The sequence below is a fragment of the Choloepus didactylus genome, chromosome 12 (genome assembly GCF_015220235.1).
Source record: "Choloepus didactylus isolate mChoDid1 chromosome 12, mChoDid1.pri, whole genome shotgun sequence".
Taxonomy (NCBI): Eukaryota; Metazoa; Chordata; class Mammalia; order Pilosa; family Megalonychidae; genus Choloepus; species Choloepus didactylus.
Genome location: NC_051318.1, coordinates 79,632,265 through 79,647,580, shown reverse-complemented (window position 1 = coordinate 79,647,580; position 15,316 = coordinate 79,632,265). Strand labels below are relative to the sequence as shown.

Genomic DNA, 15,316 nt, shown 5'->3' with positions numbered 1-15,316 from the left:
TACCATCCATCACCTGGCCAAGGTGACATATGAACCTAACCAACACAGTAGGTTTAAAGAAACAGATTTATTATCTTATCTTTCTGGGGGCCAGAAATTCAAAATGGGTCTCTCCAGACTAAAATCAAGATGTCCACAGGGCTGTGTTCATTTCTGGACACTCTAGAGGAGGTATCCACTTATTTGTTCATTCAGTCTGTTGGCAGAATTCAGTCCTTTGTGGTTGGAAACTGAGATCTCAGTTGTTCTCAGCTTCTAGAAATCACTCACAAGCCTAGGCTCATCAGAATCAGCAATGGCAAGTCAAAGTCCCTCTCATGCTTTGAATCTTTTCTGCCTCTTCTGTTTTAGCATCTTGCCAACCTACCCTTCCGCCCTTCTCTTCTGCTTTCAGGGACCACTGTAATTGCATGGGGCCCACACAGATAATCAAGTATATTCCTTCTATTTTAAAGTCAGCTGATAAGCAACCTTAATTTCATCTGCACCCTTAATTTCCTTTTGCCACATAAAGTAACATAGTCACAGGCTCTGGAGATTAGGACATTGGTGTATTAGGGTGGGGGGGGGGGCTTCTGCCTACCACAGTGACCAATATCTATTGCCATTTACTGGAAAAGGCAACTGTCCAATTCTCCTTATTTGTAAAAGGTTTATAGTGGGGAAGTTGAACATCAGGAAGGCTATGGAGAAGACAAGGAAGAATACTTGACTGCTTCATTTTTTTTTTTTTTTTTTTTTTTAGCAAGGGGCACCATTTTATTCAGTTTAAAAAGTCCTTCACTTCCCAATACTTTCAGGCTGAAGCCTCAACTCATCATATCCAAGAACTTCTTTGACCTGGTCCTCATTTCCCTCTCTCGGTCTCACTCAGTCAGCAAACATTTTCCTGACATACACTGTGTACTAGTCCCTGTGCTATGCACTGAGGATGCATTTTAGAGCTACTGTAAGTGTTTTCAAATCTCAGTTTCCAATTGTTCATTGTCAGGACAAAGACACATAGTTAATCTTTGTATACTGATCCTATTTCCTATGACCTTGTTCAACTCACTTATTAGTTCTAGGAGCTTTTAAAATTGATTTTATGGGATTTTCAATCATGTCATATGAAAATTGAGTTTTGTTTATTCTTTCCAATTATTTCATCTTTCTTTTATCTCTTCCTTATTGAACTGGCTAAAATTCTTAGTACAGTGTTAAGTAAGTACAGATATCTTTGTCTTTTTCCAGATCTTAGGGGGAAATAAGTTAGTCTTTCAAGATTAAGCATAATTATAGATGTAGTATCTTTGTGCATGCCCCTGGTGAGGTCGAGGAAGTTGTTTTCTTCCATATATTTACTTTGTTTTGAATCTGTTAATGTTGTGGAGTTCCTGCACTGCCAAAACCGTGCCTGAGACTTCCAAGAAATGGTACAATGGACAGCCTCATTTACCCATCACACAGTATATAAAAACTTGATTCATGTCCATTTTCATAATTTCACAATATTTTAAAAAGTGGTAACAAGAGTTGGAATTTTAAATCTGCAGCAGGTGTCCAGATTTCTAATACAGAATGCCATTAAATAACATCTCCACGTATTCATGTAAGTTCATTCCTCAAATACATAACACCCAACAAGATTTTGCTGGAAAAGATACATTCTTTTCAGGGAAAATATGTTGCTCGATGTCCAAGAGATTATTTGTTAAGGTTTTTGGTTCCCAAATGAAATCTTCAGTTTAACCAAGAATCCGTGTGTCTCTTTGAATCATTCAACCTTTCCTTGGCTCAGCTACTTGCCCAAACAGATCAGAAGGCAGGTATCCTTCCTGCCACCTCAAATGATGCCAACATGATTGCCCAGAAGTGGTAGACAGATCCTGTCAGGGGACACAGGAACCTTCCTAGGAGTCCAATTCCTGTATTGCCACTTTCATCAAGACTGAACACAACTAGTGCAGCAAATCTGAGGTAGTCAACCCTTACAAAGGCTCAAAAAGATTTTGAACTGTCCATTGGCTGGAGTTGTTTTTTCGTTTTTATATTTCCAGGGTACTTATGAAAGACAGTGCTGAATCTATTTCACACATTTATACAACAATGAAAATTCCCCTAAATCCAATAGACATAAAGAGCAGTTGTGACAGTTTAAACATCCTCAACAGGGCTGATCACTTATACCGAGGGGTCTGCATCAGTTGCTGTAGATCCAGCAGAGATCAGATAATCGATGACTGTTCATGGTGGTTGGCTGTGGTCTAGTTACCTTAGAAGGGTTAGCAACGACTCAATGTCTGTGTGTGGCTGCTTTTCTGATTTTCAAGCCCAGCATACTGGTTGTCTAGCTGAAGTTTAAGGGCCTGCTTTTTGAAACCTCATCCATTCCCCTACGTTTGTGACTTACTACTTCAAAGCTCTTCACTTCTTTGTCCCTCCGGCTTTCTACAGGCTGGCAGGGGCAGCAGGGAGGGGACTGCGGGCTGCTGTCTGTTCCCGCCGGTTCTCGTGTTTTCCCTGTTGAGGTTAACCCGTCCCCGGGAGGTCTACACACACCCCCGGTCATCAGTGGTTCTGGGGTTTCTGTAACAATTCCGGGAGCAGGAGGAGCTTGCATCAGAGCTGTTTTATTCCAGGGACCTGAAGATTCCTCTACACCACCAGCACCTCCACCTTCTTCCCAGCTGTCGCCTGGATCTTCTCTCCTTCCATCGTCATCTCCTTCCTTTGCACTTATTTCCGCTGCCCGGACCCGCAGGCTGCTGTGTTCACCCTCTTTCTGCTCAAACTCTTTCCACTCACCTTCACCCTTCTTCAGGGCCCTGGAGCCCGGGGAGTGAGGTCCCCGCACCCGCGGTCCCGCCGTCGCCCGGCTGCTGCTCCTCCTCCTCCGTCTCCTTGTCCCTCTCAGCGAAGGAGTCGTCCAGGCTCCGTCCTCCTCGGCCCGGAGGGTGGGGCCGGCGGCGGGCAGGGCCCGACGGGTCGCGGAGCCGTGTGCGGCACGGGCGGCTCCCCCGCGTGCTGGCGGGCAGTAGGACGGTCCGCCCTGGGCTCCGCGCCGCTGCCGCCGCCACAGCCCGCCCGGGCTGCGCTGCTCCCGCCCGGGGGACAGGATCCCGCCCGCCCCGCAGCCTGAGAGGAAGAAACCCGCGAGCCTGGGGATCTCGCGAGAGCGCTGGGGCGGGGGGCGGAGGCAGGAGGGAGATCGACTGCTTCATTTTAAATTAGGTAGCAGTGAAAAAGAACATGAAGCATGAATTCTCAATCATATCGGTGGAATAAATAATTGGGGCCAGAATGTCCTTTGTCTAGGTCATTCTACTCATAAGTAACTAAAATATTTTTATATCAGAACTGTTATGTACAAACTAAGGCAGATAGTTAACTCAAAGAAATGTATATTGCTGGAAATAAAAATAGGTGTGGGCAAAAATAGATTTTGTACAATTTGCAAAGATTTTTCTGGTTGAACTGAAGATATCTGCAGATGAACTACAATGAAACTTGAGGATTCAAAATGTGTTTCCTTAAAGATTCAATATATGTAATAAAGACAGTGAAAATAAGTTTGCTGGATTATACTAAAAATGATAGTTATATAAGTTTTAACTATCCCCTAAAATCTGAAAACAAAATCATTCACAAAATCCTTATTTCCAGAGACAGAAGAAGATGGCATCATAGAGAGGAGTGGAAGCTAGTCTGTCCCCCCTGGAACAACCAATAAACAACGAGAACAAGTAAATAACCTGGAAAAACTGGGGGAGACAAATGTGACTGTCCACTCATCATAAACCAACCTGAATTGGGAGGAATGCCCGAGATTGCAGCATAAAATCTGTAAGTAAAAACTGCAGATCCAAGCCAGGAGTCGCCTCCTGCCACAGCCAGAAGTGCAAAGCCTCGTGGTGCTGGAGAGCAGCACTCTCCCAGCAAGTGAATACAGCTCAGCTAAGCTCCAACTGGGGTCTTAATTAACAAGCGTGGAATGCTCAATACAAGCTATGAATCCCCAACAAGCAGACAGAGGCTTTTGGTGACAACTGACCTTGGAGAGCCGGAGGGTGGCTGCAGACAAGCCCTGAAGGGGGATTTTAGTCCCTTCTTCAGCTCAGTGGAGAAGGCCTCAGCCATTATCGGTTCCCAATGCTCTGACCCAGACAAGAGTGGAGAAAGCACAGGCAGGGAGACTATTCATATGCTAATGACCTCTTCCTAGGGGGGTTATTTTCCCTAAGAGGAAAGAGGTGGGGCCCAGCTCTACTACCTGCATTCCATTCAGAGCCGGACCCCAGAGCCTGGGGGAAAACAGCCATGGGTCTCACCTCCTTACACCAGTCTGGAGCTACAGGATAACAGGTGCCACCTGCTGGGCAGAAAAGCACAGTGTCTTGAGGCCTCACAGGGTGCATCAATCTTTTACGACACCCTCAGGGAGACAGGATACTATTCCCTCCTTCCAAGACCTGAGCCCGTTCTGGTCTGGGAAAACCTGATTGGGGTAACCAAGGAAACATGCCTGGACAACAGAAAACTACAACCTACACTAAGAAAAATGAAGTTATGGCCTAGTCAAAGGAACAAACTTACACTTCAACTGAGATACAGGAATTTAAACAACTAATGCTAAATCAATTCAAAAAGTTTAGGGAAGATATGGCAAAAGAGATGACGCATATAATGAGAACACTGGGCATACATAAGGTAGAAATCAAAAGTTCGAAAAAACAACTGGCAGAATCTATGGAGATGAAAGGCACAACACAAGAGATGAAAGACACAATGGAGACAGACAACAGCAGAAGAAAACACTCAGGAACTGGAGAACAAGGCACCTGAAAGCCTGCACGCAAAAGAACAGATAGAGAAAAGAATGGAAAACTATGAGCAATGTCTCCAGGAACCAAAGGACAAAACAAAATGCAAGAATATATGTGTTTGGTGTCCCAGAAGGAGAAGGGAAGGGAAAAGGGGCAGAAGCAATAGAGGAAATAATCAATGAAAATTTCCCATCTCTTATGAAAGACATAAAATTACAGATCCCAAGAAGCTCAGCGTACCTCAAACAGAGTAGATCTGAATAGGCCTATGCCAAGACACTTAATAATCAGATTAGCAAACGTCAAAGATAAAGAGAGAATCCTGAAAGCAGCAAGAGAAAAGCAATCCAACACATACAAAGGAAGCTTGATAAGACTGTGTGGATTTCTCAATAGAAACCATGGAGGCAAGAAGGAAGTGGGGTGATATATTTAAGATACTGAAAGAGAAAAACCACCAACCAAGAATCCTATATCCAGCAAAACTGTCCTTCAAATATGAGGAGAGGTTAAAATATTCTCTGACAAATAGACAATGACAGAATTTGTGAACATGATACCTGCTCTACAGGACGCACTAAAGGAAGCACTGCAGACAGAAAGGAAAAGACAGGAGTGAGTGGTTTGGAAAATAGTTTTGGGAGATAGTAGCACAGCAATGTAAGTACACTGAACAAAGATGACTGTGAGCATGGTTGAAAGAGGAAGGTTAGGACCATGTGGGACACCAGAAGGAAAGATGAAAGATAAAAACTGGGATTGTATAACTCAGTGAAACCTAGGGTGCTCAACAATTGTAATAAAAGGTACAAATATATTTTTACACGAGGGAGAACAAATGAATGTCAACATTGCAAGGTATTAAAAATAGGATGGGATTGGGGGAAAATACAATCAGTGCAAACTAGAGACTATAATTAACAGAAACATTGTATTATGCTTCCTTTAGTATAACAAAGGCAATATACTAAAGCTAAATGCATATGGGGGATGCATAGGGAAAGGGTTTGGGACTTCTGGCATTGGTGATGTTGTCTGACTCTTTATTCTACTTTAGTTTAATGCTATCTTTCCTTTTGTTGCTTTCTAGCTGCCATGTTTTTCTCTTTTCTCTCTCTCTCTTTCTTTTTTCTTTCTCTTTTGTCCTTCTACCTTCTTTGACTCTTCCTCCTTCTTTGTGGAAGAAATGGAGATGTCCTTATATAGATAGTGGCGATGGTGCTGAATACATAAATACGTGACTATACAGGGAACCAATGATTGTTTACTTAGGACGCAATGTATGATGTGTGAACAAAACCATCTTAAAAAAACATGGGTTGATTAAGAAACCTTGAAGGCACTACATTGAGGGAAAAAAGACACATAAGGGCAAATATTGCAGGGTCTCACTGATATGAACTAATTATAATATGTAAACTCATAGACATGAAATATAAGTTACCAGGATACAGAATGAGGCTAAAGAATGGGGAGCAGTTGCTTATTATGAGCAGACTGTTCAACTAGGGTGAATTTAAACCTTTGGAGAGGGACAGAGGTGATGGTAGCATGTTGTGAGAATAACTGACAGTGCTGAGTGGTGTGTGAAGGTGGTGGAAGGCGTACGCTCAGAGTCACATATGTCACCAGAAGGAAAGTTGGAGGTTAAAAGATGGGAATGTATAAAACAGTGAATTTCTGTGGTGGACAATGTCCATGATTAATGTACAAATATTAGAAATCTCTTTCATGAACTAGAACAAATGTATGATACTCTAACTAGAATAACAGAGGGGCATATAGGAAAAAAATATACATATCTGTTACGAACTATATACTACAGTTAGTAGTATTTTAACATTCTTTCATCAACAGTAACAAATGTACTATACCAAAACTATGAATCAATAATGGAGGGGGGGGCTGTGCTTAGGCATATGGGAGGATTGAGTTTCCTTTTTTTTTTTGTTCTTTATTTCTTTTCTGGAGTAATGAAAATGTTCTAAAAATTGAAAAAAAAATTGTGTTGATGGATGCACACTGTATGAAGGTACCATGGGCAACTGACTGTACACTTTGGAACTTTGGATAATTGTATGGTTTGTGAACAATCTCAATTTAAAAAAAATCCTTGTTTCCACTTTTGCAGTGTGATAAAGCCAAATATCATGCTCTGTAAAGAAGTGAATATCATTTTCTCTATTACAGAAAAAATTTTTCACAGAATAATATCTCCATTAATAAAGTTTTGAGGATTTCATTGCTAATGTATGCAAACTAGAATTGGAAGGAAACTTGGCAAAGGAAAACATTTGACTTTTCTTAATGGATTGTAGGTGAGTTTTTCTCTTTTACATGGTTATAGGGAAAATGTACTTTTATAGGTCCTTTTATTGTTGTTACAGTCATTTGTGTGATAAATATATAAGTATTAGTAAATAAATTGGTAGTTATATTGTATATTTCCAACTCTGTGTAAAAATAGATCACTGATACTTTTTCTAATACCAGATAAAGTACAGCAGAACTAAGGGATAGTTTCAGACTTTCATTTGAAGACTGACTATCTGCCAATATTGATGTATTCTGTAGTATATTAAATAAATGTCTTATATATATAATTGATGAACATACAGGTGAATACAATTCATCCACAGTGCTAAGCTGACTACATATGGTGCCTACTGGGATATCATATTGCTAAGAAATGCACCTTTAACATGTTTCAATATGTGCATAAACATTGAAAGCTGAACTGAACATAAATTTGTTAGTGTTTTCCACAAGTTGAAGAGTTTAACGTGTGATTAAAATAAAAAGTAAATGTAACTCATCAGCTTTAAATATATATTTAATGCTCATATTTATTGCTCACAAATGCAAGAGCTACCCAAAGTAGATGTCAAAATCTTTAGGAATGCTAATTTCATTTAATAAAATTCTTCTACTAATTTCTTTGTTCACAATGGAATTTCCAGGTAATATTCCTTTTTAATGACTACAATACCATCCTGACATCAAATGACGGTTGGGTTTATGAGCATTTTTATAATGTCAGAATTTTAATATTTTAATTGTAAATTCTTCATAATGTGAATTCATTCTTCTGTACTAATTCTGACGTCTTTTCTTTTACAAAGGAATTTGTAATTCTATTTTAAGCAGAGCAGTACCAGTATTTATGTGCTTAAAATTACCATTTATTTCATTTTGTGCCTCTTATAAAGGGAGTTAGATAAATTGAGAATGCTTTTGGGCTGTTTTAGGGCTTTATCAGGAAGAGAAAAATGACTAACTCTCTCTTTTTCTTTCTAATTGTTCATTTCTTGAAGACTTCTCTCATGTGTCATCTAAAATATAACAAAAACTAAAATCATTTATGATGCCTTATTCTTGTACATTTCATATCCTTAGTTTTTCAACTAAGTGGACTCTTCTGATATCTTTGCAAATCCCCCAACTTCTAAATACCACTATAAAGTATAAAAATTGTTTTGCCATAAAATGTGTGTAAACCTTAATAATCACTAACCACAAAGTGAATTGGATGATGAATGTGGATGTGGGATGTGGGATGAATGGCCAGCCTTACTCAATAGCTATGGGACAGCAACTTTGTGGCACAAAGAACTAAAACTAGCATCACCACAAAACTATAAATTACCGTATGGCCTGAAAATGTGGGGTCATTCACACTTAGTAAAAATTGGGAATATCAAATATATAAACACTTAAGAACAATGTATTAGGTATGATTTCATAAGGTAAAAGTTTATAACTATTAATCTTACTTTTAAGATTTAAGGGAAGGCAAGTGGAGAGGGACTCTGTCTTTGAATAGCAAAGAATGAAATGAAAGCCTATAGGAAAGAGTTGAGAAATTTGAGTCAGCAAGAGAATTGTAGTGGCACCATATGGTATATCAGGAAAGCCCTACAGTATATTAGAAATTAGATCCAAAATCCAATTCCTCTACATCTCTTCCTCTCCTAGGCCTTGTTTTCTCTTCTGTTAAATGAAATGTTGTACTCCACCCTTTTAAACCACACTCCCTTGCAGAGATTTAATGTACTGAGAACCCAACCAAGACACTAGCAAGGGGGGTGTCAATCCTAACATGAGGTCTGAGGATACATGCCTTTGAGATTTGGCAAGAAGAACTAGGTCTTGAATTGCTTGCCATTGCTGTTTATTTATTCTTTGTATCAAACTCTGTTTATTGTTCTGATTTCCTGTCTGCACTATCTCCTCTAGAGCATTAGTTCCTCTGGCTTTTGACCATACATGTAAAATGTATTTCATAACTATTGGCTTATTGTCTGTGTTAATACATTCTGTTCACCATTCCAAGTCCACTATTCACCCTTCTCCACCCAGCTCTGGTGTCTACGAGATTGACCTGTAGAATACATCTATGAACTCCCTTGCCTCTGGCTTTCAGGTGGGTCAGCTAAAGGGAGCCTTATTAATATATTAGAAAGGAGAACAATGATGACCTAGAAGAAATTATTCTCTGTTATCTCTCCATGTAGCACACATTCTCAACAGACCGAGAATCACCCCAGGGGGGTGAAAATTGGTATTTAAGGGCAAAAAAATCATCTTAGCTATCACAATGGTTTGTGACTCTCCAAAGGGCCAAAGTACATAAACAGATATACACAAAATATGTGGTATTAAACTTTCACAGGGGAGAGGTGAGTAAGAATAAATCGTCTAAAAAGGCTCCTTAGGGGAGTAGTAATTAAACAACCGCCCTACAGAATCACCATGACCTAGCTCACCCCCAACTCAAAGTCCAGATCAGGCTACCCTCTCAACAAATTCTTTCTCTTTCTGTGTTCAGGTGGTTGCTCTCTTCACATTCAGGTCTAGTGTAATAATTGTATCCCACTGCATCTGCACTATCTCTGTGGCATGCTGTCCATACCTTTTAAAGTACTCTCTTTATTAAAAACTCTCCTCAAATTACCTAATTTCTGTATGCCATCAGTTTCCTGCCAGAACCCTGTTGGACTGATGTATTATATTACCTTTAACCTCTTTCACACCTGAAAACTGACCATTTAAACTGGACCCTAAGACATTTACCTGTAGAGATAGCTGAAGGATTCAGCCTTTTGGGGCCTTTCCTGGAATCTTGGGCTCCTGTTCTTTACTTGGGCCTGGAGAACTGAGCCACAGGCATTTTCCAATAAAATTTTATTGCGGTCGCGGTTGCTACTTCTAGGGGGAGAGGCGGCCGGTAGCCGAGCCCTCAGCTCTCGGGGCTGCTCAAGGGGTACCGGCGGCGGGGGCTCTTTCCCGGAGGCGAGGGCGAGGCGGAGGACGTGGCCAGGGTCCTCGGCGAGAGGCGTGCAAGGAGGGCGGCGATAGGGACAAGACACTCTTCATCCAGTAGGAGTATGCGCCAAAGAGATTTATTCAGGGGTGATTACAGGTTATATAGGCTGGTAAGAAGGGCAGGGCTGGAAAGGAGGTGAAGCAGCCTTAAATGGCAATATTGAAGGGATAGGGGCTAGGATTGGTTCTGAGAGAACGCCGGAGCCGTTGCAGCGGGGCGGGGGTTGTTCTGGCCACGGGCATGCGCGCTGGCGGTGGCAGGAGTGGCCTTGGCACCAGGGAGTGAGTGGGTAAGATAAGGAAGTGGGGAAAGGGCAGTTGGGAGAAAGGCGGTTTCCTCCGGCAAGCCTCCCCTGCCAGTGGCATTTTGGGTGAGGAAAAGGGAGCTGCCTTGACCTCGCTCCCCAGGCTCGGGGGGGCTGCAGAGGGCACTCACGCCCGTACCTACTACCCTCCCCAGGGGGTGATCAGGTCCCCTGGCCCAGGCCTGGTAAGTTGAGGTACAAGCTCAGACACCCGCAATTCCCCTTTCTTTTCTAATTAGAGGAAGAGGCTTTACCGGAGAGGCCCACTACGGGTGAGGGAAGGGGGAGGTTAGGGAAGGGAAAAAAGGGGTTGACGGTGGCTCAGCGAGGCTGGAGCTTAGTGTTGGTGTGGTGCCCGGGCGCTTGACAATGGCTCCGCTGCAGCGGGCTGGGTGAAGGTGAGGGGTTTAAAGTTCAGGGGTTTAGAGAAGCTGGAACTCGAGGTGAGAACGATGTTCAGGTGATTGAGAAGGGCCTCGCGGTTGGCGAGTCGACCGGTGGCGTTGAGGTCGCGGAGGGTTGGTTGTCATTTTGGAGTGGGGGGCGTCAGAGGTGGCGAGTCGCTGATACTGGATTTGCACGAACGAGGAAAAAATGGCATCTGTTTGTTTTCTTACAAGCTGGACAATTTTGCGGATGAGGCAGGGTCCTAAGATGAGAGCTAGAATAATTATTAATAGGGGGCCAAGAAAAGGGAGGATGTATGGGAGGATGGGAGTGAAAAAACTGGACCAATAACTGGTGGCTTCATGATCTCTTTTACGCTTTTCCAGTCCCTCTCGGACCCTTTTCAGGCTATCCTCGACGAGACCTGTGGAATTGGCATAAACACAGCACTCTTCTCCTAGGGCGGCGCAGAGGCCTCCTTCTTTGAGGAGGAGAAGGTCAAGACCTCGGCGGTTTTGGAGCACTACCTCAGAGAGGGAATCGACAGAATTTTTTAGATGGTAAATAGCGTTTTGTAAGTGATGAATGTCCTCGTCAACAGCCGCCCTGAGGTGAGTTAGGGCGGAGTCTTGACTGGCTAATGCAGCGATTCCGGTGCCAGCGCCGGCAAGACCTAGGAGGGAGGCAATTGTAAGGACGGTGATGGGCTCTCGCTTTTGCAGTGGGGCAGGAGCCGCAGTTTTTTCCAGACGGAGGAAGAAGTCTTCTTCGCTGTGGTATAAGACCCTAGGGATAAGGACAATTAGGAGGCAAGTTTCTTTATATTCATTGATGACATTCGTGCTGAGACAGGGGGTAAGTCCTGTAGAGGAGCAGAGCCATTGGGAGGAGTTATGAGGAATGAGAAATTTTGCCGAGCTGCTGGGAGATGAATAGCTGGCACAGGCAGTGAGGTCGGGAGAGTTACTGGAGCGAGGGCGGACGCACTTTCCCGTATAGGAGACTGAATGAAAGGTCAGGGGGACGGCAGAGGTATTCCAATTGCATTCCAAGGGGCTGTTTTCTGTGCTTTCTGAAAAGGAGAGGTTGGAGGCAACGGGCTCATATAGAGAGGAAGAGGTGGAGAGGCAGAGCCAGCAGGAGGAGGTAAAATTGGGGTTGGAGGAGTTTACTGAGGCAAAGGCGGTTTGGATGAGGCTGAGGAGGGGAGAGGAATAATGAGAAGGGGGCAGAGGAAGCTGGGGTGGTGGGGTTGGCGATGCGTTGTTTGTAGTTGAGGTGCGGCTGGTTGGAGCTGAGGTGCGGCTGGAGAGCTGTGGAAAAAGGGGGTTAATGACTTTATTGGGACCTATGTTAAAGGGCTTTTTTATAATAGTATCTTGGTATGGTTGGCTTACAGCCTCCTTTTTTATTAGAATAAGTGATTCTCGGTCGGTTCCTTTCTCATAGATTTTGAAGCCTTAAGTTTGACCGAGTAACCAGGAGGGATTAGTGGGGAGCTGCACTGTAAGATTAAGATGTGTGCAGGATCCCTTACTTTTTTGGCCGAGCTAGTTAACTGTAGGGAGTTTGCACCCTGTAGGGGCCCACTTTAGGGTAAGGTAATGATTAGGAACAGGAGGCTTCCAATTAGTGGCTAATGTTTCACACCCCCAGTATGCACAGTAGTACTCGTTGGGGGAATTACAGTACGATTTTCCAGGATTTGAGGATGGGCATATGTAATATTGGGCCTGGGGATTACTTACCTTTTGAGCACAGGTTTCTTCGACTCTGGAGACAAAGGTGGTGAAAGGCTTACTCGGCTCCTGGAAGAGCTTGGTGAATTTATTAGGCCGACAGGCAGAGCAATTGGCAAACGCGCGTAAGGCGATGCCTCTGAGGATAGTCCAGAAGGTGGCAGGGACATTAATATAAGCAGATGCATTTAAAAATGCTCCAGTGCCCAAATAGGCTTCAGGGGGATGATAGACTCCAAGGGCTGCGTCTTGCTCACTTTGCTGAGCTGCTTCTGCCTGGAAGTGAGCACGCCAGTCAACAAACTGACCGGGGTTAAGAATGGAACGGGCAAGCGAGGCCCAGTCTTGGGGGATGCAATAGTCCATGCCGAGATCCTGCAGTATTTGGGAAGCATATGGGCTACCTAACCCGTCCTCCCTGACGGCCCTGCGAAGCTGCTTAATAATATCTGAGTCAATGGGATACCAGTCATACGGTTTCTGTGGGGTGGGCGCAAGGTTAAGAGGAAAGCAACGAAAAGCACGAGAGAAAGGAGGACGCGCTTGCAGAAGGCTTGGCGCGGGAGTGAGGGTAGGGGGAGTGTTGCCCCAAGGGTTGCCTTGAGGTGTAGAAGGCAGCCAGGGGTTGTTAGCCGGTGGAGTGGAAGGAGCGGCGGCAGCTGCCGGTAGCGGCTCCGAGGGGGAGCTCGCCGAAGGGGGAGGCGGGAGTGGGAGGCCCCAAGCGTCGCAAGATGGCGGCGTGGTGGGCGTGGCTAAGACACAAGATGGTGGATCAGCCCCGCCCTGTGAAAGGGTGGGGCCCAAGGCATAAGATGGTGGATTAGCTCCGCCCTGTGAAAGGGCGGGGTAAAGCATACGTGGTTTCCGGCCCAGCTTAGGGCTGATGTCATCGCCGGAGCATTTCCTCCCCTCAATGGACAGGGGGGAGGGAGCCTTGAAGGCAGGAGCGGATGGTTATCAAGGTGGGGAGCAAGCCGGGAGGGAAGCGCTTGCTCTCATGTTCCATGGCATTAGTGACCCGATCAATAAGACGATCATAAGTAACAGGGTCCCAAAGATGGCAAGTGGTGAGCCATGGGTTAAAGGGCAGCAGGAGGTCCCAGTACACCTGCAGCTGCCGGACAGACACTTTGCAGCGGTGTGTGTCTAAGAGACCCGCTAGAGCACGAACTTGAGGTGCCTGACATGTAGATATACGATTACCCATAGCTGAGGGGGGAGGAGGGGGGGTTACTCCCGAGCCGGGCCGGCCGGCTGGCGGGGAGGAGGAGGAGGAGTTGTTTACCGAGCAGAGAGAATGAGATAAGCTGTGGCCGCAAGGCCGAAGGAGACGGCTAGAGCGGAAAGCAGTGCCCTTTGGCAACGGGAGTAGTCGGGGGGGGGGGCGGTTGCAAAGAGGCACACAGCACCAAATGAAGAAATAAAGATACAAAGAATTACAGCAAAGTAATGGAGGGGAAGAGGGAGAGCGTTAGGAGGAACGGGGGTCATAGAAGTGCGCATACAAAAGGACGAAGAGAGCGTAGGGGAAGGGAGGAGTTCCTACTGGATGAAGAGAGCGTGGGGGAAGGGATGAGCGGCTTCGGAGCAGGGAACCTTCCACAGCTCCAGAAGCGGCGAAGGAGAGGCGGCCCTACCTTGCAGGCGAGGAAACGGGAAGCTGGAGAGGCGTCCGGGCGAGCGATCGACCTGCTGAACTGTTGTGTGGAGACGTTCCTCACACGGGGCACCAGTTGCGGTCGCGGTTGCTACTTCTAGGGGGAGAGGCGGCCGGTAGCCGAGCCCTCAGCTCTCGGGGCTGCTCAAGGGGTACCGGCGGCGGGGGCTCTTTCCCGGAGGCGAGGGCGAGGCGGAGGACGTGGCCAGGGTCCTCGGCGAGAGGCGTGCAAGGAGGGCGGCGATAGGGACAAGACACTCTTCATCCAGTAGGAGTATGCGCCAAAGAGATTTATTCAGGGGTGATTACAGGTTATATAGGCTGGTAAGAAGGGCAGGGCTGGAAAGGAGGTGAAGCAGCCTTAAATGGCAATATTGAAGGGATAGGGGCTAGGATTGGTTCTGAGAGAACGCCGGAGCCGTTGCAGCGGGGCGGGGGTTGTTCTGGCCACGGGCATGCGCGCTGGCGGTGGCAGGAGTGGCCTTGGCACCAGGGAGTGAGTGGGTAAGATAAGGAAGTGGGGAAAGGGCAGTTGGGAGAAAGGCGGTTTCCTCCGGCAAGCCTCCCCTGCCAGTGGCATTTTGGGTGAGGAAAAGGGAGCTGCCTTGACCTCGCTCCCCAGGCTCGGGGGGGCTGCAGAGGGCACTCACGCCCGTACCTACTACCCTCCCCAGGGGGTGATCAGGTCCCCTGGCCCAGGCCTGGTAAGTTGAGGTACAAGCTCAGACACCCGCATTTTATAAAATGAAAAATAGACAAATTTCTTCTGAAAACCAAAAATGAAAGTGATCCTGAAGTTATTTTTGGTAATAAGGATGAAAAATATACAAACACACAATTTTCTGAAGGATTCTGCTTGAACTAGAAACAGGTTATTCTTACCTACACTACCTTCCCTAAGCCCGACCCTGTCCTATTGCTTGTCTGCTGTCCTGAGAGAATGGAGGAAAGGAAGAAAGGAGAGAAGGCAGGAGGGAGCTGAGGGGCATTCTTGATTGACTTTAACCATTCAGAAATGAATGATGAGAATTAAAGCTTCCAAGGGAAGAATCAGAAGGCTTCTCTTTCTCCTTCTCTTTCCAACCTTGATTCCTGCAT

General features: G+C 45.3%; 1 protein-coding gene across 1 annotated transcript; it reads right to left on the bottom strand.

The window, feature by feature from the left end:
* Positions 1-720: 720 nt before the first annotated feature.
* On the bottom strand, positions 721-15,316 carry LOC119506894 (protein CDV3 homolog). Its single transcript, XM_037799922.1, is given in 3 exon segments — positions 721-2,353; positions 2,356-3,197; positions 15,303-15,316. Coding segments are annotated over 3 exon segments (945 nt in total). The 3' UTR covers positions 721-2,264.